This window comes from Kogia breviceps, chromosome 10, assembly GCF_026419965.1.
Source record: "Kogia breviceps isolate mKogBre1 chromosome 10, mKogBre1 haplotype 1, whole genome shotgun sequence".
Lineage (NCBI taxonomy): Eukaryota > Metazoa > Chordata > Mammalia > Artiodactyla > Physeteridae > Kogia > Kogia breviceps.
Window position 1 is genome coordinate 36827924 of NC_081319.1, and position 20837 is coordinate 36848760.

Sequence of the window (20837 nt, forward strand, 5' to 3'; positions counted from 1 at the left end):
CCAGTGGCCTGCTGACTCAGGGCTGGGGGTGGCAGGGGATTACCGAGTGACCTCCTGTACTAGCACCGTGTTCATTGACTCCTCATACAGCACAGGGTACTTGGTCATCACCCGCTGCAAGCTGATGGGCTCAGGCACCTTGAGCAGAATGTTCTGGGCCACATCCTCCACTATCTGTGGGCACAAAGAATTCTACATGCACAGAGTTACTTCCCACCAGGGAACAGGCATGATGGTGGATAGGAGACTGGTCCTGCCCAACCACTGGGCCCTTTGCCCTGCTGCCACTAACCTCCTCCCGGCGCTGGCCGCCTGCAGAGGATGATTTGGGTTGCAGCTGGATGATAGTGCCAAGCAGGGTGTAGGTCTCATTCTGGGCACAGGTGATATTGGCATTGTCATGCAGGCCAAAGAGCTCAGGCATGTCGTTGAGTGGAAGGCTCTTGATGTAGGAGAGGTAGCCCTGGAGGGTAGGAGCGCTGCGACTGAAGCCCCTGCCCTGCTCTACCTCCAGCCTGCGGGACAGCCCTCCAATCGAGCACATCCCCTACTCGTCACCCCTGGTTGCAAGCTTTACACATCTCCTTCTTACCCTCGGGACTTCATGGCCTCTGCTCCCTCCTAGCCCACTTCTCCCTGCTGCTTAGCTCCCTGCTTCTTCATTCAGCTGCTCAAACCTGTCACAGACCCTCCTGCCACAGGCCCTTTACACTGCTGACCCACACTCTGGGGTGCTCCACCCAGCACTTGCCTGCTCCTCACACATTGTAGCTGAAGCAGCATTTCCTCAGGGAGCCCTCCCTGACTGTGGTCTGGGCTGCTTCCCGCCTCACTGCCTCACCTGGCAGCCTCAGAGGAGCCGCCCAGCCCCTCCCAGCCTCACAAAGTCTCCTCACAACTCCTCACAAACTGGGAGTTGGCCTCTGCCCACAGAACCTGAGTTCCAAGGCTATCTTTGTGGGATGGATCAATCAATGAAAAGGAGCTACTGGCCGGTAGGGGCCAAGTGTCCCAGCACCCAGGTGTTCATGGCACCCCAGGACCCCAGCCTGGCAGGCCGCCTAAAGCATGGCCCCCGTGTGTGCTCACGTTGAGGTCGTAGGTGGGGGGGATCTGGTGGTAGATGCCCGAGGCACTGTAGCTGTGCTCGGGGAAGAGCACAGCGGGGCTGTAGAAGTCCTCCAGGATGTTCATGACGCAGCGGCGGTCCCAGTCGTCAGTGACGCGGCCCCCGTAGTTGATCTCCCCTGCCGTGTACTTGAGGACCTACGGGGGGGGGTAGGTCAGGCCCCCACAGGCGCCCAGCTCCCCGCCCTCAGCCCATCCCCAGCCCACCTTGTAGGGGATGTGGTCATACTCGTCCAGGAACATCTTGAGCTGGCTGACGCAGATGCGCAGGTCCCCGTCCGTGAACTCGTAGGGGATGTTGAAGCCCAGGGGCCCAAACTTACGACGCTCCAGGGCATTCCCATGGAACAAACACAGAGACAGCAGCAAGGACTTGAACTCCATCACCTGCCGGAGGTGGGGGCGGGGTGGAGGAGCATGAAGGGTGGGGATGGAGATGGGGCAGGTTAGGGGTGCACGTGCCAAGTGTGTCTCACCTTGTGACAGGAGTTGAGGAAGTCATCGCTGAGGCTGCTGTAAGACTTGAGCAGGTTGGCCTTGACCCCACGTGGCAGCTCAATGGTCATCTTGGAGCTGTTCTGTAGGATGGACACTGGGAACTTGTTGCTGGGCAGGCTGGTGAGCCACAGGCGGAAGTCCCGGTGCACCTGGTGGCCACACTCCACGTGAGCATTGAGACCCGTACCTGGTGCCTGCCTCAACACCAGGCTCCCTCCTACCCAAGGACCCTGAGCCACCCTCAGCCTGACTCCACCCCTGCGTTGGGCTGGGCCAGACCAGGCTGCACGGACCACTGGTAAAGAACATGGGCTTCGGCAAGTTCCAGGGTCACCCGTCTGTGCTGGGTGGCCTTGGGCGAGTCACTGGTAGCAGTAACTTGAGGGGTCCACTGGGAAGATTAATCTAGTTGATATGTGTTACATATGTCACTTCCTGAGCACCCACTGTGTGCCAGTGGCTAGGCTGAGTGCTCTGTGGGACAAACTCATTTAGCCTTATCAGTCCTGGATGGCTGTACTATATTCCCTTGGTGTACCTTGTCGGGATTGATGTGCTCAATGAGGCGCTCCAAGACTGGCATCCAGCTTGGTGCCAGGTGGCAGTTCTGAAAGAAGACCCACTTGCCCCTCTCTATGGAGCTGTGCATCATGGCTTCTGCCCGAGGGCCCTGTGGGGACAGGAGTGCTGAGTGGTGGGGGACCAGCTGGTCCAGCCCACCAGCTCCCTTCTCCCCCACCCCCTTGCCCTTACCTGGCCCTGGCCCAGGGAGATGGCAGAGAGCTTCTTGGAGAACTTCATTTCTTCAGCAAACTTGTAGAGGTCGGCAGCCGGGTCAGTGCCAGGCGATAGCACAAAGATGAGGGGCATGGTGGAGTTGGAGTCTTTGAACACCAATGACAGGTTGGCTGTCTGCAGGGCAGGGAGAGATGCTGGGGCCACCTAGAGCTTCTCCTCAGGGGCAGGCGACCAGGGCGAGGTAGGGGGGTCCTGGGGCCCCCAGAGTAGTCCCAGAGGGGCTTCCTTGTGGGACCTGGAAACTCTCAGAGCTTTTTGGGGTGGCTAGGGGTCCTGGCCTGACCAAGGCTGCAAAGTGGTCTGTCCAGGTGCAGCCAGGATCCTGGGACCCAGGGTGGGGATTAGCCCAGGTGCTGGCTGACAGCACTTACCTGGGGCTCAATGAAGCGTGGCTCCAGGTTGGTGGCCACAAAGTCCTGCATGGCATTGGTAACCTTGTCCCCACGTAGGCAGCGGAGGACCAGCAGCTTCTGGAACTGGTCCAGGTACTGGTCCCAGATGCCAGGCAAGGGCTCCCTGCAACAGTGCCCACGTCCCCCTGAGAGACAACCTGTGGGAGGGCACTGGCCACAGGGTCTCTGCTTGCTGGACAGCAGGGGAAAATGGGGTGTCCAGGGGTACATGGCCGGGGGCATGGAAAAGATGTAGTCACAGCTGCAAGGCAACCCTGTGTGGTCCCTCAGAGAAGGCTCCAGGGCAAGCCTGTTCCTGGGTCTCAGCCCCTGATGTGCCCACCCTGCTGCGCCCTGGGTCCCAGCTCACCGGTGGGGCTCAGGGCTATCAAAGATGGCCTGGAATTCCGATAGATGCTTCACGAAGTCAAGGGCGAAGGAGGAGAAGGCCGGCAGGTTGGAGAGTGCCAGGATGTCTCGCCAGGCTCGGTCTGACAGCCAGTCCGGGGCAGGGTTCTCACTCATGACAGAGACAGAGCCCCCGGACAGGAGGTAGTGCCACTCGCTCTGGCAAGGGACAGGGGAGGCTAGTGCCCAGGACCTGAGGCCTGCCTCCAGCGCCCCACCCAGCAGTGCCTCCCCTACCATCCTCAGCCAGAGAAATGGAGTTCCCCTTGGGGGTGGCAGTTGCACGGATCTGGGTTAGTGTCACCTCTTTCCCTTTCCCTGGCTGTGTGACCTTAGGCAAAGGATTTGACCTCTCTGAGCCTCTGTTTCCTCACTTGGAAAGTAGGAAGAATCAGAACTCTGCTTTCCAGGGGTTTTGTGGGGGTAGGTCAGAGGGTAGCTGTGATCCCAGCACCCGGCACACAGTGAGGCCTCAAGCAGTGGTGGCTGTGACTCTCAGTGCTTTCCAATGCACCACGAAATACCTGGGGCTCATGAGACCATAAGCTGGGAGGCTCAGGACTGTCTCTGTGCTCATCAGCACTCTCAAGGCTCTGAGAAGACATGTGCACACGAGCTGCTGGGCCATAGTTAATCCAGGGCCTCCTGGCTGTTTTCAAGCAAGGAACTGGCTGCCCCTCCATCACGCACCTGGTCGATCTTGCCCTCGTTCATCATGATGCGGGCACACAACAGGAAGGCAAACATCAGCTTGTGCTTCTCAAAGAGGCTGCGGCAGACATTGCTGTAGAGGTTGTAGGTCAGGTAGCGGTTGATGTTGGCGATGCGCTTCTTTAGGTTGTCTGCAGGGCAGAGGGGTGATGGCAGTGCAGGGAAAGGGGAGGGAAGCAAGATCCCTGGGGCCCAGCCCAGCCCAGCCCATCTCCCCAGTAGCCAAAGGGGCAGTCTGGGCACTCCCTTGGGGCATTTGCTCCGAGAAGGGTAGGAGGGGCGTGTGTTCTTATGTAGTGTCAGTCTGATGAGAGTGTGTATGAGTGGACATGGGTGTGAGTCTACGTGTGTGTGCCCGCTGTGGAAATGCATCCAGGTGTGTCACACCTGTGCCAGGGTAGAGCCTGGTGTTTGTGTCAACATGTGCATCTGTGCCAGGGCTACCTGCCCTCTCTGAGTTGGCGATGCCTGAGAGGAAGATGTTGAGAAACCACTCGAGGGAGTACTGGTACATGGGGTCCACGTTGGCCAAGTCAGACACGCAGAAGAAGAGGATCTGGGTGCGGACGGCCACGGGAATGTACTCCATGCGTGTGAGGTCAATGTCCTTCTCTGTCTGCTCTGCAATCCTGACCTTGGCCTGGGGGTACAGTACAGGGGGTGCTGGTCAGGCTCAGCTAGGTTGTCAAAGGGCACCAGGCAGAGGTGGGTGGGGATAGGGTGCAGGCCTGGGGCAGGTAGGGAGAGGCAGGCAGGGGTGGGCTGGCAGTTGCTGACCTGTATCTCAGCAGCCTTCATCTTTGAAGCCTCCAGCACCTTGATGAGCTCCATGTCATCCACAGGGTTGCCCTCAGAGGAGCTGAGCCGGTACAGGATCCGGTCTTCAATGTCCTTCAGCTCCTGGCACATCTTGGCATTATTGACAATCAGCTGGTTCTTGGCTTCCTCAAGGTCAGGCCGCTCCTCAGCCACTACCTGGCCCAGCAGCTGGTCCTCTAGGCCACTGCCAGGGGCAGGAGACATTATGTCTGTGACACCTGGTGGGCCCTGGAGGGCCAGCCTTGAGCCTACTCACCTATGTACCTGTGTTCCTGGGGCTCCAAAGAGCCTAGCATCCCTGTTGGTGTCAGCCTGGGAGTCCTGGCCTCTGTCTCAGGCTGCAGGGCTAAGGCAGAGCCTGGCTTCAAAGTGACCAGTTCTCAGTGAGACCTCAGGTGGCAGCTTGGAATCCCAGCAGGGACCAGGCAGTTGAACATATGAGTTGCTGGGGTCTCTGAAAAACTCCCTCTCAGCAGGAGGGGGCTGGGGGTGATGAGGAGGGACAGGACTTGAGGATGTTTTCACCCCCTTGTCTGTGGAGAGGTTCACAGTGGTTGGTCACTGGCATGGAGGCCTTAGCACTCTGTAGGTGATCAGCAAAAGCTATAGTGCCTGGGCTTAGGGCAGCAAGGGCAGGAAATAGCTTGGGTGCAGGGAGCCCGAGTATGCCCCCCACAGGGCTCCAGGACAGCTCTGGGGGTGAGTACACAAGGGCTCAGCAAGGGCTGTGGGGAAAGGGTATCCAGATGAGGTGGGGCTAGTGCTGGCCAGGGAGGCTGGGGGAGGGGTTCCTGACCAGGGATCAGGATGATCTGAGGGTGGGGTTTCTCAGGTGGAAACGGTGGCAAGTAAAGGGAGTTGGCGGAGGGGCTAGAAAGACCTGAAATGCAGAGTGCCTGGGAGGAAGCTGGCAGGGCCTCAGGGGGAAACCCACTGAGTCTCTGCCTGGGGGTGGGTGGAGGCAGCCAGGCAGGCTGAGGCAGAGTTGATGCTCGGGGGCCCAGGGACCAAGGGCTTACCTGGGAGACAGGGTGAAGTTGATGAGAGTGAGCTTGGTGGAGATCTCAGGCGTGTAGTGTGGGTTGGGCAGCTTGGTGGTGATGTACATCCTGAAGTCTTCGTGGTAGGGGATCACCGTGTCTCCCAGCTTCAGCACCGTGTTCCCCTGCTGCTTGTATGTCTGTGGCAGGTGGGAAGGGCAAGCACTGTGGCCTGGGCTTCACAGTGAGGCAGGGGAAGGGGGCCGCCCTCACCCCCACTGCTGCAGGCCCACCTGCTTGAGCAGCACGGGCTCCAGGGCGGGATCCAGCTCCTCGCCCACGTTCTCTAGAAGGCAGGGCTTGCCAAAGCGGATGGCATTCTCCATGCTGCGCAGGAAGTCGCGGTCGCTCAGCTTGAACACATCCAGCCCACTGTCCTTCTCCTGTGGGCACAGGGGGCGGGTGGGGGTGGCGGGGGCTGAGAACAAGCCTGAGGTTCAGCTACTCCCCCTGCACCTGCTAAGCCCCGCTGGGTGGGGTGGTGGCACCCGGTGGGTGGGCTCACCATGTTCTTGATCCATTTGTTGGCCTGGCTCTGAGGGTCAATGAAGTGGGTCCAGCGCTGGGAGAACTGGTTGATGACCCCATTCTCCACTGACAGTGTGTCGTTGGGGAGACCAGCAACCTGTGGGGAACCGGGCTGGGTTGGGGATCTCACACAGCAGGCTCAGCTGGGACATCAGCTACTCCCAACCTTGTGCTTTGCCTGTGTTTCCCTTCTCCTTACTGCACCCTCTTGAGGGTGGAGGGCAGTCCTGAGGTCTCAGCCCCCAGGACTGGTCTCCCTCCTATTGGCTGGCTCCCGACACCCTCCTTCGCTGGGCCCATTGTTCCTCTTGCCTATTGAGTCCTTGCTCAGTCAGACCATCTTCACGGAGCCAGTAAAGCCCAACAGCCCTCTCGGACTGTGTTCACGCTCAGCCTCTGCCTAAGCCTCTTGGTTCTCTCCTTGCGCCAACTCTGCCTATCCTCCAGGGTCTAGCTCGGACACAACCTCGTAACCCTCACTCTGGACACTGCTCTCCCACCCCACCCCCACTCTCATAAGCACCCCTTGACCTCTCTGCCCACAGTTAGCCAGCATCTGTACCACTCGCTCGGCTTTCTCCTCTCCTAGCCCCAGCCTCTGACTGGCCCCGGGCGGGCTCAGGAGATGCATCTCTAAGCAGATCCAGGAAAGAGGGTGGGAGGGAGGCGAGAGGCTCCTGGCCCAGCCCGACCACACTGCAGGCCCAGCCCAGTTGCTCCAGCCCCCCCACGGTGGGCACCTGCCACGAGCGTATCTTCACGGGGTTCCCCAGAGTCCCGATTAGCGTGGGCTTGGAGGTGTGTGGGACATGGTGGGTCGTGAGCTGCTTGACCCAGCTGTCGTAGAGCACCGTGCGGTACTGGCCCTGGGGAGATGCCAGACTCAAGGTCACCCCACCGAGACAGCCGCGATGCCCTCCCACTTCCCCCTGCACCCCAGCACCCAGCAGTTGTGTAGAGGTCAGAGCTCAGACATGGAGACAGAGGCCTGAGCTCTAGCCCCATTGAGGAACATCCTCAGCCTCCACAATCCTCAACCCCTTAATCTGTGAAACCAGCATAAGAACAATGCCCACCCGTCAGGGCAGCTGTGAGGATTGAATGAGAGACACACAGCAAGCACGGCAGTGTGAGCTCACACTTCCCTCTAGAAGGCCAGCCCCACCAGAGCAGGTTTTCTGGCTGTTTTGTGAGCTGCCATATCCCCAGTGCCTGGAACAGCACCTGGCTCAGACGGGGCACCTGAGAAGTGCTTGTTGAATGAGTGAGAGAAGAGCCGCCCTCAGGCCAGCCCTCGTGGAGGTAAGGCCTCAAGGCGGGGCCGGGGGCTCCTTACCGTGAAGGGGCCCAGGTAGGCCACAAAGCCAGCAGCCACCAGCACGTCCCCGAAGATGTTGTCAAGTGTGTGTTCCAGGTTCTCCACTGTATCCCGCCAGCGCACCCTCTCGTCTGACAGCCCGTTGATGAGCTGCAAGGACAGCCCATGGGGTGGGTTCTGGGAGGCTGGGCCGGGGGCCTGGGTGTCCCTGCCTGGCGCAGTCCCCGAGATGGCTGGTGTGTGGACAGCCACCCTGGAACCCCCCCTACCACCCGGGCCCTTCCAGCCTGTCAGGCGCAGGCCACGCCACAGGCCCTCGCACCTTACGGGCGTGGCCCAGCCGCTGCTCGCACTGCTCACACTTCAGCTCCAGTTCCTCCTTCTTGGCGATGCAGTCTCGGTACTTGGCCTGCATCGTGGCAATGCCATCCTCCACCTTGTGCAGGCGCTGCTTCGCCTCCTCCAGGATCCTCTGTGTCACCTCCAGGTCATCCTGGGCCTCCCGCAGGGCTTGCTGTGGGCAGAGGGCGCAGGACCAGCTTTCCTGGTTCCCAGAGGAGCCCACACCCCCTCCCCTGCCCCCAAGGTCTACCCAGCCCTCACCCGCTTGGGCTCCACAGCCTTGGCCACGAAGTGGTACTTGTGCATGGCGCGCACCCACTGGCAGATGGAGGTGCAGGCCTTGGACACCTTGGCGATGGCAGCCGGCTGGAACTCTTCATTGTCGATGTATGGCTGGATGGCTTTGATCACCGCCTCCCCAATGTTGTCCTGGGGATGGGAACCATGGGCTCAGGGGGCTGCTTCCCAGGGAGGACAGAGAAGGCTCTGCAGGGCTGAGGGGCATCCTGCTCCTGCTGCTATGCCCCGTGTAGGCCTCAGTACAGGTGTCCTCCCTAGGGAATAAACACAACCCACAAAAGCTGGCCAGAAGAGGATCTTCTGTATTCTAGGATTTCAAATAATATGATCAGAGACTTTTCTTTTTCAAGAAATGACACAATCTCAAGATCTGATAATACAGGGACTTCCCTGGTGGTCCAGAGGGTAAGACTCCGCGCTCCCAATGCAGGGGGCCCGGGTTTAATCCTTGGTCAGGGAATTAGATCCCACATGCATGCCGCAACTAAGAAGTCCACATGCCACAACTAAAAAGATCCCGCATGCCACAACGAAGATCCCACGTGCCGCAACTGAGACCTGGCGCAGCCTAAATAAATAAATAAATAAATATTTAAAATTAAAAAAAAGAAGATCTGATAATATGCAGGCCCCACTTAAAACCCATTTAGAGACAAAGGCTCCTCCCTGGCCGATGTGGAGACGAGTGAGCGGTTCTGATGCCCAACCCGGCTCATGTTCAAATGTAATAATCCTCATCCCGAGAGCTCACCATACTCTTGAAGCGGTTGTCCTACCCTGGGAGAATCCAGCTCTGTAATTCAGGATGAGCCCAGGAATCTGTATTGTTCATGAGCTCCCAGAGGTCAGAGCTTGGGACCAGGGGAACCTGAGTGCTGGCTGTGAGCCTCCTGATTTGGGCTCAATTAGAGGGATGGGGAAGCCCATACAAAGTCCAGCTGTCACTGAGATGGGCCATTGTCTCTTCCCTCCCAATGCAGTCTGGGACATGCTCAGGGCTCCAATACTGACACATGGTGGGGGAGGGGAGGAGCGGCCCGCGTGGGACTAATTTCTGGGCTGGAAAGGGGCCCTCCAAGAGGGCTGCGGGCTCCAGGCTGACCTAACCCTAAGCAGCCCCATGAGAGCGCATGCCCATGGATACAGAGAACCTCAGATAGACAGGAAGGCAGAGAAATCCAGAGACAGACAGGCACTAAACCTCAGGTGTTGAGGCTGAGGGAGAGGCGATGATTGAGCAGACAGGGAAGGTCTTGGCCAGCGCCATGGGGTTTTCAGGGAGAAAAGGGCAGGAGAGAGAATCTCCAGGCTGTGGAGCCTTGGAGTGACTGTGGGTGATGTCCTATGGGCATAGGAGCCTTCCCAGGTCCTGATTTCCTCGACACCCATCTGTTGGTTGGTCTGTCTGTTGCCCCCACCAGCTGGAGAGCTCCTCTGTGCAAGGATCCGGTCCCATCAGCTCTGTGGCCACAGGGCTGTGTGTGTTGCAGGTAAGGTGAGATAGGATGGAGGCCCCAGAGCTGTTGGGGGGAGGAGGGGGCCGGTACCTCTTCCCACTTCTCTGCCCAGCTGGGTCCTGCCCTCACTCACTCCCAGCTGGCCGGGTGCCTGGCACGCTCACCTTGTCAAACTTGAAGAGGCTCTCCAGGAAGCGGCCGGGGTCCTGCAGCAGCCCCTTGCCTGGCTCCCAGTAGTCATCCACCTTGGAGCCAGGCTTCTCTCCAGCGACCTTCTTGGGCTTGATGCCCTTCATGATGCACACAGCTTCTATGACCAGCTTCACGCCTGGGGGTGGCCGCTGCATGGCACGCACCTGTGGGCCAGGCCAAGAGTGGGGAAGGGGGAGGTCCATCACGGAGTGGGTACCTCTAGGCAGGGACAGCAGCCAGACAGGGTGGGGCCCACCAACCAAGTCCCTCCCATTACAGACCAAGGGCACACCCGGGGATCCCCCAAGGTCTGCCTTAGCCTATAGCAGCTACTGCTCCCCCATATACCCAGGCCTGGCCACGAGGACCTGTATGCTCATTTCTCAAGGCCCAAAGCCCTCCTCATGCACCTGCCCAGGCCCTGGGGGCTGACACAAGGAGGTAAGGGCAGGCAGCTGGATTCAAACCCTAGTTCTGCCCTCATCTCTTGACATATGACCCTCAAGGGATGTGTAGAGGGAGGACCTAGAGGCCAGGACCCAAGAGGGCTCCAGGGAGGGATGGCAAGAAAACCCTGGGAGGTGCCTAGCCACCCACCTCGGTCACATCATTCTTGTTGAGGTTGCGCAAACTGGCCAGCGCTGCATCCAGGGCGGGCAGAGCCTCATCCAGATCCTTCTGGGCATCGTCAGCAATACCTTGTGCCTTCCTGGCTTTCTCATTGGCCTTGATCTCCTCTGCTTGCACTGAATTCCGGGATTCCTCAGCAATGGTTGTGTCCACCTAGGGACCAGAAGTAGGGAGGGCCCAGTGATGGCCCACGTCAGGGACAGGTGTGCCCTCCTCCCTCCTCATCTCTGTGTCTGTCTCCCCAAGTGGAAGGAAATGAGGGGTGGGATGCCCCATTCTCTAAGGACCCTCTCGGCTGTAACAGCCCATGGAGATCTGGGAGTGCTAGGAACCCCTTCCAATCCTGAGTGCTCATCGTGGGCCTGGCATGGGGCTCAGGGCTTTACATGCTTGAGCATAACTGCCCCACAGGCAGGAACCCCTAAACCCACAGGGCACCTCCATGCAGAACAGAAAAAGGCACTCCCCTCCCACAAGTCACTTTCTTTCTATCTGCTGGAAAATTTTTCAGTACCACTGCCTTTGTAGAGCAGGACATGATTGTTTCTGCCAGAAAGCTGCTGTCATGAATATGCAAACCTGCGGAGGTTGCTGTGAGGACCGGCCCTCAAATGTGGCCCCTCTTGTAGACACAAAGGATCTTAGAGGGAGACTCAGGCAGACTCTGCACCGCTACCTGTGGCTGCCCTGCTGCTCAGTCCGTGTTGCGATTATTGGGTTTAGATTTGTCTGCCTTGCTCATCACCATATCCTCTGCCCAGTGCAGCACTTGGCATAGGTTCTGAGCAAGGATTTGTTGAATAAACACACGACTGAATGAGGAAACTGGGCACTAAGAGGCTAAGCAACCTGTGAGGCCGGGCAGCTAGGGATCTTGCGGTTGCATGGGGATGCCGAGCATCCTCAGATGTGGTCAGCGTCAGGGAGGGGGCCAGGAGCACCCCCAACCTTGATCTGCTCCATGGTGAGCGTGGTCTCCTTGGCAGCCTCCTCCAGCAGGGGGCGCATAATCTCCAGCTCTTCCTGCATCTTGGCCACATCCTCCGAAGTGCGCAGCAGCTGCGGGGTGGGAGGCGGGGGGCACAGAGAAGAAATCCGGTGTGACGGTGTGATGGGGACCCGAGAGTGAGTTAGGCCTGGAGGGGGCAGGGGAGAGGTCCCTGCAGGGCCACCCTCATTCACAAGTGAGAGGCTGTGGCCAGCAGCTTCAGTGGCCCCCAGGTTGCCCACTGGACCCCAGAGGAAGGGAGCAGTCCCCTAAAAATATTTGGGGTGACCTGCTTTGGCCTTGCCCTTGGCCAGCAGCTTTTGCTCTTTTGGTGAGGGAGGAAGCCACCCATTTAAACACTGTGGGCTGCCAACTGAAAGGCCAGGCTGGGCCTCCGGGGTCAGGACTGAGACTGCATGCGCAGAACCACGGGCAGCTAGACATTGCCCACAAGGCCCCACCCTGGCCCACCTTGTTGAGGCCACCCTTCATGCGGTTCTTAGCGGTTTTCAGCTCCTGTTTCTTCTGCCCGATGAGGATGGAGAAAATATTGAGCAGCTCCAGGTAGCTCTTGGGGGTCACATAGTTGTGGCGGACCAGCTCGGCCAGATACTCAACACATTTCTTGGCCACCGACTGGTGGATATACACGCAAACCTGAATCTGTGAGGGAGCAGACCACTGATGACAGTCTTGTAGAGCCCCCAGCAAAAATAGGGCACCAGGGTGCCCTTGAAGCCACTGAAGCCTGGTTCTAGGGAGGGAGCCACACGCAGGAACCTCAACGGCCCTCACACTCACTCTCTCCTATGATTCTGCAGATGAAAAATCCCACAACTGAGAGAAATCAAGGGGCTTTTTCAAGTTCACACAGTTGTCAAGGGCAGAGTTCACTTTGAACTTGGACGCAGGTGTGTCCCAGCTATTGGCCCAGTGCTCTTATCATAGCCCCTATGACCTGCTTCTCTCATAAAGCCCTAAGGTGGGGCCCCTCTCAGAGGCTGTTGAGGTGGGGAGGGACGGCCCAAGGCCTCAGCACAGCTGGGCAGAAATGGGCTCACCCTAGCTCTTGGCCCCCAAGTGACCATCACTCTCTCAGGCTGGACAAGACAAATCTACCCCCCACCCCATCTGTAGTCTCTGGGTTGTATCAGGGGGCTCTTTGTTTGTTTGTTAATGTGGACCATTAAAAAAAAAAAACTCTAGGGGCTTCCCTGGTGGCGCACTGGTTGAGAGTCCGCCTGCCGATGCAGGAGACGCGGGTTCGTGCCCCGGTCCGGGAAGATCCCACATGCCGCAGAGCTGCTGGGCCCGTGAGCCATGGCCGCTGAGCCTGCGCGTCCAGAGCCTGTGCTCCGCAATGGGAGAGGCCACAGCAGTGAGAGGCCCGCGTACCACACAAAAAAAAAAAACTCTTTACTGAATATGTTACAGTATTGCTTCTATTTTACGTTTTGGTTTTTTGTCGCAAAGACATGTGGGAATCTTACCTCCCTGACCAGGGATTGAACCCTCACCCTGTGCAGTGGAAGGTGAAATCTTAACCACTGGACCACCAGGGAAGTCCCTGTATCAGGTGGCCCTTTAAAGAAAGTTTCCGTGGAGCCCTCAGGGAATAAGATAAACTGTGACTGTGTAACTGTGTGCCCAGCCTCCTGCGTCACCGTGACAACCTTGTGGCATTCCCATTATACAGATGATGAAACTGAGGCTTAGACAGGTAAAGCTGTCTGCCCAAAGGCTTCCCATCAGTGGTGGGCCTGGGACTCTTACGCAGGCCTTGGTGACCCCAAGCCCGAACCTACACAGTCCCCCTCAAAGGCTTGCTCCTCACCAAGATACCTACCAGTCCTTCAATTACTTTGGGGGTGGCGTCCAGCTCTGGGATCTCATTCAGGAACATGGTGGCCACAGACTCCAGGGCCTCTGCCGGCCACTCATTAAACCAGTCGATGGTACAGCAGTTGACCAGGGAGGGGAACTGCCTTAGGTGAGCTCGGAAGACCTCTCCAATGGGGCTGGGGAGGTGGGGGTCCAAATGAGGCCCTGAGACACTGACTTACACCCCCAGGAACCCAGGACCCAGGGTCATTTCACAGCCTTGTGGCATGGCAGCCAGGACACAACAGCACAGCAGCCTGGACCCAATGGCATGGTGGCCAGGCCCAGGTGCTCCCCCACCTAAAACCACTGTCCCTGCGAGATTGCAGTGGCCGCCTATACCTCATGCACAGCACCAGGTGGATGCTGCTGCGCACACGCCCAGTGTAGGCAGCCATGAGGTTGGCCTTGGTGGGCTGCAGGCCCTGCTCCTGGACGTAGGGCCGCATGGTGTTGACAATCTGGTCCTGCTCGTCCGTGTTGTAGAGGTTGGGAATGTCGCCTGAGTTCAGGACATTGTTAATGTCCTCTAGGAAGGACTCGTTCTTGATCTGTGGGGAAGATGGGGATGGAGGAGCTGAGCCTTGATGATGGCCCCTGGGTGTTGGGCTCCATGACCATGGTCTCACTGGACCTTCACAGGAGCCCCATTCCACAGACCATGTCACTAAGGCTCAGGGAAGCCCAGGGTCACACAAGTGACCTCACAAGCCATGGTCTAGGACTCACACCCAGACCTGCCCTACAGCAGAGACTCTGAACATCACTGCTGGGCTGTGGAAGGGCCCTGGGTCCTGGGTGGGAGATGTGGTGTCTTCCTCCTCTCTTGCCAGGCCTCTCTACGTCTCAGTTTATGCACAGGAGAAAACCAGGCCACAGGCAGAAACGGGTCCTTGCCTGTCTCATATGGCCAGGGCCTAGTCAGTGCCAGAGGGCACCCTCACTTGCCTGACTATGTAAGGGGAGCCCGGGGGACAGGAGTAGGGCTGGGAGCCTTCCAGGGCTTCAGCTTCGGCCCAGTCCCGACCACCAGTCAGGTTTAAGCACTGCCCTGTTTGTCTTGAGGCCCTGGACCCACAACCTCTCCTTCTCTCAGACCTGGGGAGAGGCCTCATCTAGGGAGCTCCAGACGGAGCAGCCCCAAGAAGGGGGCCGTAGGCACAGCACCTCAGGCACAAGTCCTGTGGTCCTTGAAGTAGGAAGCCATTGACCAGTGAGTGTGGTCCCGCTTGTGGTCAGCCATGGTGCCAGGGGCCTTCTTTACCCCCAGGGCATAGTAGTGATCTATGCCCCCCACCAGCCCTGACAGACTAGGTTTGGCCCGCTCCCCCTGGTCCCAGCCATTCCTCCCAAGATCCACCCCCAACTGACAGTGACATGGGCATGAAGGACTGACCACCTTCCAGGATGCCACACTGGGGTGGGTTGTATCCAGCCCACCCTGGATCCCACCCACTGCCCATGTGGTCGCACCTGGGTATCTGAGAACAGGAAGGTGATGGGAAGGCTGTGCAGGCCAGCCTTGAGCAAGACCTTCTTGACATCTTCACGCCACTCGGTCATGCCATAGTTCTTGGACAGCTCAATCTGGAAGCACTCATACTCGGCCCTGGAGACAGGTGGTTGGGTGGAGGCATGCCAGAGCTTGAGGCCAAGCGCCCCACCCCAGCCATCTGCTCCCATCCTGGGCAGACCTGCTGACTCCCCCAACCCTGAACCTGCTCTCTTGCCTCCAGACATTTGCTGAGGCTGCTCCCTCGGCCTGGAATGCCCTTCCCTTCCATCCTCCCAGCCTTGATTAGAAGAGAAGGCCCATGGCCACCTCCTCTAGGAATCTCTCCTGGATGCCTGCAGCTACCCCTCCCCCATCCCTGCAGCATCACAGGGCACTGCTGCTGTCTCTCCTTGGACCCCAGGTTACTCTCCCAGGTCTAGAAGCCCGTGGGCCAGGTGCGTCTGCCTCAGCATGGAACATGTGGAAGACCACGAATGGAACTGAGTCTGCCACCGGCCGCCCACTGCCCACCACGCCTGGGGGCCCTCACATGTGCGAGGCCAGTTTCGTGAGGGACCTGCGGCCGCTGCCGCCCACACCCAGCAGGAGCGCGTTGCCCAGCGCCTGGCGCAGGGTGCGGCTGATGCGGCAGACGTGGCTCACGGCGTCCATGAAGAGGACCAGTCTCAGCTTGGCTGTGCTGATCTGGTTGTAGTCTTCCATGTACTCTTCAATCACCTGCATCATCTGGCGGCGGGGCGGGGGGGAACGGGGAGAGCTGGGTCCTCCCTCTGTCCCCATGCACTGTGCCCCGCAAAGGGAGCACAACACTCCGTCCCCCTGGCCAGCCCTGCTCCTCTGTGCACAGAGGGATGTTGGCCTTAAGATGCCGGGTCTTCCTGGATGAGGTCTGACCCGCTGGACACACCGAGGCCTGAGGGTCAGGTCAGAGACCTGCCTGCTGCCTCGAGGGCTCACCAGGATGTACCGACCTGGGGCCCCGTGGGAGCTCCTGGGTGCTAGGGGAGGGTGTGTGTGAAGAAACCAACAGGAGGCTCCCACACTCCAGCTTCATCCTGCCACCTTGGGGTCTTGACTCAAGACTCGCAGTGCCCAGGGCCCTGCCGCGGCTCTGTGGGTGGGATAATAGTCCCTCAAATGGGCATGGCGTGTCCCTGTTTACAGAGCCTGTCTCAGCTGAACCTTAGGCTTGTCCTCAGGAAAGGGCCAAGAGGGGCCTACAGCGCCCATTTGACAGGCGAGGAGATAGGACTCAGAGAGGCAACTTCTGGCCTGAAGTCCCTGAGCTGGCCTTCCAGACCAGTGTCCGACCCTCTGGTCAGACCGTGGTGGCTGCAGAGGGCCGGGGTCCCGGGGGTCGGGGGTCAGGGGTAGGGCCCCAGCAGGCCCCTTCACCTTCTTCTTGCTGGTGATGAGCTCATAGGACTTGACGTCAGAGCCTGGCGACATGAAGTCCCCGTAGAGGATGGGCTGGAAGGGGCAGACCTCTTCGAAGGCCACCTCCCACTGTTCCACGCGGCTCTCCAGGAGCTTGTCAAACCAACTGCGGTCCTCCTCGTTCACCAGGCGGTCGCGGAACACACGGCAGCTCTCGTGGTACCACAGGCGCAGCAGCTGCACCTTGTCCTGCGGCCGCCCCAGCGTCACTGCCCAGTCTCGGCCCCGCACCCTCAGCCACCTCTCGACGAACCTGGGCCTGGCTCTCCCACCAAGACCCGGCCAGGGCCCTGGGTGTCTGCTGTCTCCACAGAGGGTGGAGTCCACACGTTGACGCCTGAGCCTCTCCACCCCCAGCTCCAGGCCCAGCTGTGCCTGAGGGGCTCCCAGCTCAATTAGCTTCTCCCCTCTTAGGGTCCCCACAGCTCCCCAAACCCCAAGCCCAAGAGGAATGCCCGATTCTCCTTATACCTTCCCAACACCCCACATCTAACCACTCACTTGACTCCAAAGCTCCTTCTGACTCTACCCCCATCCTGCTGTCACCTCCATGCAGACTTCCCTGCCGCTCCCTGGGTGACGGGACCGCCCTCAGGAAGTCCCAAAGCTCTTCTCTCGACTCCCTTGCCTATAGCTAGGCAGGGCTAGGGCTGGCACCTGTCCTGTTCACACTATGCCCTTGACCCTGGGCCCACACACTGACCCATCCATTCCCCATCCCAAAGTGCAAATCTGCCCCCTACCTACCCCCCAGCTCCCATCACCTTCAGGACTCTCTCCCCCTGCAGCCCACAGAGCCTGCCCAGCACACCTGACACTGCTCCCCGCTGCACTCCTGCTCCTTCCACCTGGTACCACTCACTCTTCCCCTCAATCTTCTCATACACAGGGCTTCCATCAGGAACCCTCCCCCTCCCTTGCCATGCCCTGGCTCCTGCTTTTGTGTGATCCCATCACAGCCAGCATTCTAGGCGTGGATTTCACCTGCAAGCTGGGACTCAGCTGCATGAAGGCAGGGTTCCTGAGGGCTTGGTACCTGTTGCCGGGTCCCCAGCTCCACCCCCTGCCCGAGGGCCTGGCCAGATCAAGGCTGAGGAGTGTTTGGGTAGGAAGGCCTAAAACCAGGGAGGACTGTGAGGGCAGTGTGGGCACTCCACTGCTGGACACTGGGGAGGGGGCCCACCGGTCCTCACCTTGACCTTGGCCGGGTCGGCCATGAGCATGCCCTGGAAGACCTTGGAGAGATCCCTCAGGTTGAAAGTGTAGTGGGATTTGGCTGGGGTGGGCAGCAGCTGGGAGGTGATGGTGGAGTACACCATGATGGTGGCTTCCACGAGGGCATCCGTGAAGTGGGAAATGTTGGGGGCCCCAGCTGTGGGAACAGGAGAGTGGCCCTGGGTCACAGCCCTTGCAGATCCGGTGCTGTGTTCTCTGCACACGGCTTTCCCCAGGCTGCATGCTTGGATTCTGCCCACTCTGCAGCCCTCTCGGATGCTACTTCCCCAGCAAGGTTTTCCTGGTGTCCCCCACCATGGGGTGAGGAATCTCTCACCCGGAGCTCCCCCCTTTTACATCCTTATCACTGATATAGCCTGTCCATATGTTGGGGCACTGGGACACATTAATGGAATTGAGAACACTAACGGGGCCAGACCTGAAACGTGCCACTCTGAGCTGTGCACGGGGAGGGTTGCATGGCCCACACAGGGTTCAGGAGTGCACCACAGTGGATGTGGAGGCCTGGGGCTCAGCCATGACCTTGGGGGCTTATCAGCCCCTTGCATTTTCACCACTAACATAACCTATCTGCTTGTGCTTTGAAAACAATCCAATTCTTTGCTGGGAACCAAAATTCTGTCAGTGGGGATTTGGGGCAGAGGGAGCCCTCAGAAGAGGGAATAAAGCAAAGAAGGGGCAGGACGGCTCACTAGCCCCAAAGCGGGCTCATCCATTAACACAGGGACTGTTCTAGGTGCTGGGCACAGAGGGTGGCCCCAGCAGACATGCTCCTCACCCCCAACAAGTTGACTTTCTTTGCTGGGAGACTCTGAACAGACTGACAGTAAACAGGGGTTGCAAAATGTGTGGAGAGAGGTCTGGGGAGAGCCAGGGTTGGGGGATTTGACATAAATGCTGGGGAGGCCTTGCGGAGGAGGGCACTTGAGCAGAGACCCGAAGCCTTGAGGTGCCAAGCAGGTTCAGAACTGGAGAAGGTGTTCCAGAGAAGTCGTGGCCAGGGCGAAGGCCCTGAGGCAGGCATGCCTGGGGGGTTAAGGACTTAGCAAGGGGGTGGTAAGAGTAGACAGTGACGAGGGGTACCCACCACTGCCGGGACCTGGGCTCTAGTCTGCATGAGATGGTTGAGCAGAGGAGGAATGTGATCTGATTCAGCGTTTGAATGGGTCCCTCTGGCTGCAAGTGGAGGATGGATAGACCTCCAGACAGACAGACAGATGCAGGGGGTGAAGACAGAATCAGGGAGACCGGGGTGTGGGGGGCTGCTGCAGTGGCCTATGAGTGAGGGCTGGGGTGCTGAGCAGCGCAATTCAGGGTGGGTTCTGGAGGGAAAGGCAGCAGGACCTCCTGAGAGAGAGAGAAAGAGAGCGAGCAAGTCCGGATGGTGCCAAGGCCCCTGTCCTGAGCGAGTGGAAGGACAGAGTGGCCATCAGCTGAGATGAGTGGAGCGCCAGGTGCTGGTGGGTCAGGGGCTCAGGTTTGGACATGTTCAGCCTGAGACGCCCAGTGGACATTCAAGAGGAGACGTGGGTCTGAGGTTCAGGCAAGAGGTCTGGACTGAACACACACACTCAGCAGCATCCGCACTAAGGGGTTTATCTCCAGGGTGGGATGATGATGTCCCAGAAGAGTGTGTTTAGAGGGAGGAAAGGCTGAGAGTAAGCCCCCCGTTTACCTAGAAAGGCGACTAGGAGGAGGGAGGGTGACCCCCACAGACAGCTGACAGCCCAGGAAAGGTGAAGACCCAGCTGAACTTTGGTCTGGATGCCGTGAGGCTGCTGGTGACAAGAGCCCTCTCCGGGGACTGGTGAGGCTCAAGAGAAAGTGCGAGGGAGGGCTGGTGCCCGCAGGAGGAGAAAACACTCTTGGGGTGTTTTGATCTCAAGGTGACAGATAAATGGAGCCAAGCCTGGGGGAGGAGGTAGGGAGGGTCCAAGAGAGGGTCTTGTTTTGTGTTTTGTTCTTAAGATGGGAGAAATAGGGGCATGTCTTCACGCTGATGGAATGGCCCAGTGGAGAAGAGAACACTGATGTCGGTGGCTGTCAAGCCGACAATAGGGGATGGGACTCAGGCCTAAGAGGAGGGCTTGGCCTCATGCGGGAGCAGGGAAATCTGTTCCCAGGAACAGGAGAGAAGACAGGGCCCAGGGAGGCCTGCGTGCAGGTCAGCAGTGGATACGGAGGCCTGAGGAGGTCTGGAGCAGCCAGTCACCCTGCTGCAATGAGCAGCAGATCCGCTGCCACACAGGGGACGCCCAACACGAGCTCAGGTTGCTCCTGGCTCCAGGCTCATGCCCTCTCCTCAGAGCCTCTGCTTCTTCACACAGGGTGGGACTTTGTTGGATTCCTTATTCATTCATTCAACTTGCATTCACCTTGCTTCTACTGTGGGTTGGACACTCACCCGGGCACTGAAAGACTGACCGGCCATGTAACAGTGAATGAGCCTATGCAGGCCATTGGTGCTGCGCAACCTTTGCTCTAGCAGTGGCCCGAGGTCCCCTCAGGAGTCTGAGGATGGTTCACTGTGGCCCCTGGGACCCAGCCTCAATGACATCCAACTGGAGTCCAGGGCTCCCCCTGGAACCAGTGCCCCTGCCCCATCCAGGCCTTCCCAGGCCCTGCCCAGGCCTGCACTTGCGCACGGGCTCCCGGTAACTCTTTTCTCCGAGGAGTCCATCTAGAGGGTTGAGGGAGAGACACGCAGCTCAGAGTTAGGTGGGTCCCTTGCTGTCCACCTTGACCGGCTGTGCTCAGCTGGGCAGCCCCAGAGAAGCCACTGACCATCACGCCCCTCCTCAGAGCCATATGGCCCCCACCTCCATGCTGGGCATGGGGGCAAGTTCTGGCCTATAGCCCCTGGGGGCAGGGCAGGCCAGGAGAGGCCAGGCAAGGGAAGGCCTGACTCCCATCACCCACCACCTGGCACAGTGCCAACTGGAGTTCAAAGGTCAGGGTGTGTGTTATGTAAGAAGTGGACTGCTTGGGGGAAACTGCATCCTGGGACAGACTTTTCTTCAAGCACCACAGAAGATCAGGACCATTTTGTCCCTTCTATCTTGGTGGCACTTCCTGATTTACAAAAGTAACATCCTTTCACTAGCCTTTCTACCATATATGCGTGTACTTATATGGATGAAAGTACATGTATACATATGTATAAATCATATATTCCACAGTTACCACATGCCGGGCTTCTTGCTAGATGCTGTACATGC

At 58.8% G+C, this 20837-nt stretch overlaps 1 protein-coding gene across 1 annotated transcript in view; it reads right to left on the reverse strand.

The window, feature by feature from the left end:
- Positions 1-20837, reverse strand: part of DNAH1 (dynein axonemal heavy chain 1) — a 72477-nt gene that overhangs the window by 1936 nt on the left and 49704 nt on the right. The window contains exons 45-74 of the mRNA XM_059075942.2: positions 20261-20299; positions 17577-17755; positions 16342-16572; positions 15476-15672; positions 14904-15039; positions 13773-13981; positions 13396-13567; positions 12021-12212; positions 11510-11620; positions 10529-10714; positions 9904-10095; positions 8244-8411; positions 7963-8154; positions 7659-7790; positions 7063-7188; positions 6300-6419; positions 6028-6177; positions 5774-5934; positions 4713-4938; positions 4380-4575; positions 3915-4066; positions 3187-3383; positions 2796-2940; positions 2380-2538; positions 2165-2296; positions 1605-1775; positions 1336-1515; positions 1090-1266; positions 293-463; positions 44-174 (exon numbers count right to left, since the gene is read on the reverse strand). Coding sequence (XP_058931925.1) covers positions 44-174; positions 293-463; positions 1090-1266; positions 1336-1515; positions 1605-1775; positions 2165-2296; positions 2380-2538; positions 2796-2940; positions 3187-3383; positions 3915-4066; positions 4380-4575; positions 4713-4938; positions 5774-5934; positions 6028-6177; positions 6300-6419; positions 7063-7188; positions 7659-7790; positions 7963-8154; positions 8244-8411; positions 9904-10095; positions 10529-10714; positions 11510-11620; positions 12021-12212; positions 13396-13567; positions 13773-13981; positions 14904-15039; positions 15476-15672; positions 16342-16572; positions 17577-17755; positions 20261-20299 — 4930 coding nt within the window. The remainder of the gene's footprint in view (positions 1-43; positions 175-292; positions 464-1089; positions 1267-1335; positions 1516-1604; positions 1776-2164; positions 2297-2379; positions 2539-2795; positions 2941-3186; positions 3384-3914; positions 4067-4379; positions 4576-4712; positions 4939-5773; positions 5935-6027; positions 6178-6299; positions 6420-7062; positions 7189-7658; positions 7791-7962; positions 8155-8243; positions 8412-9903; positions 10096-10528; positions 10715-11509; positions 11621-12020; positions 12213-13395; positions 13568-13772; positions 13982-14903; positions 15040-15475; positions 15673-16341; positions 16573-17576; positions 17756-20260; positions 20300-20837) is intronic.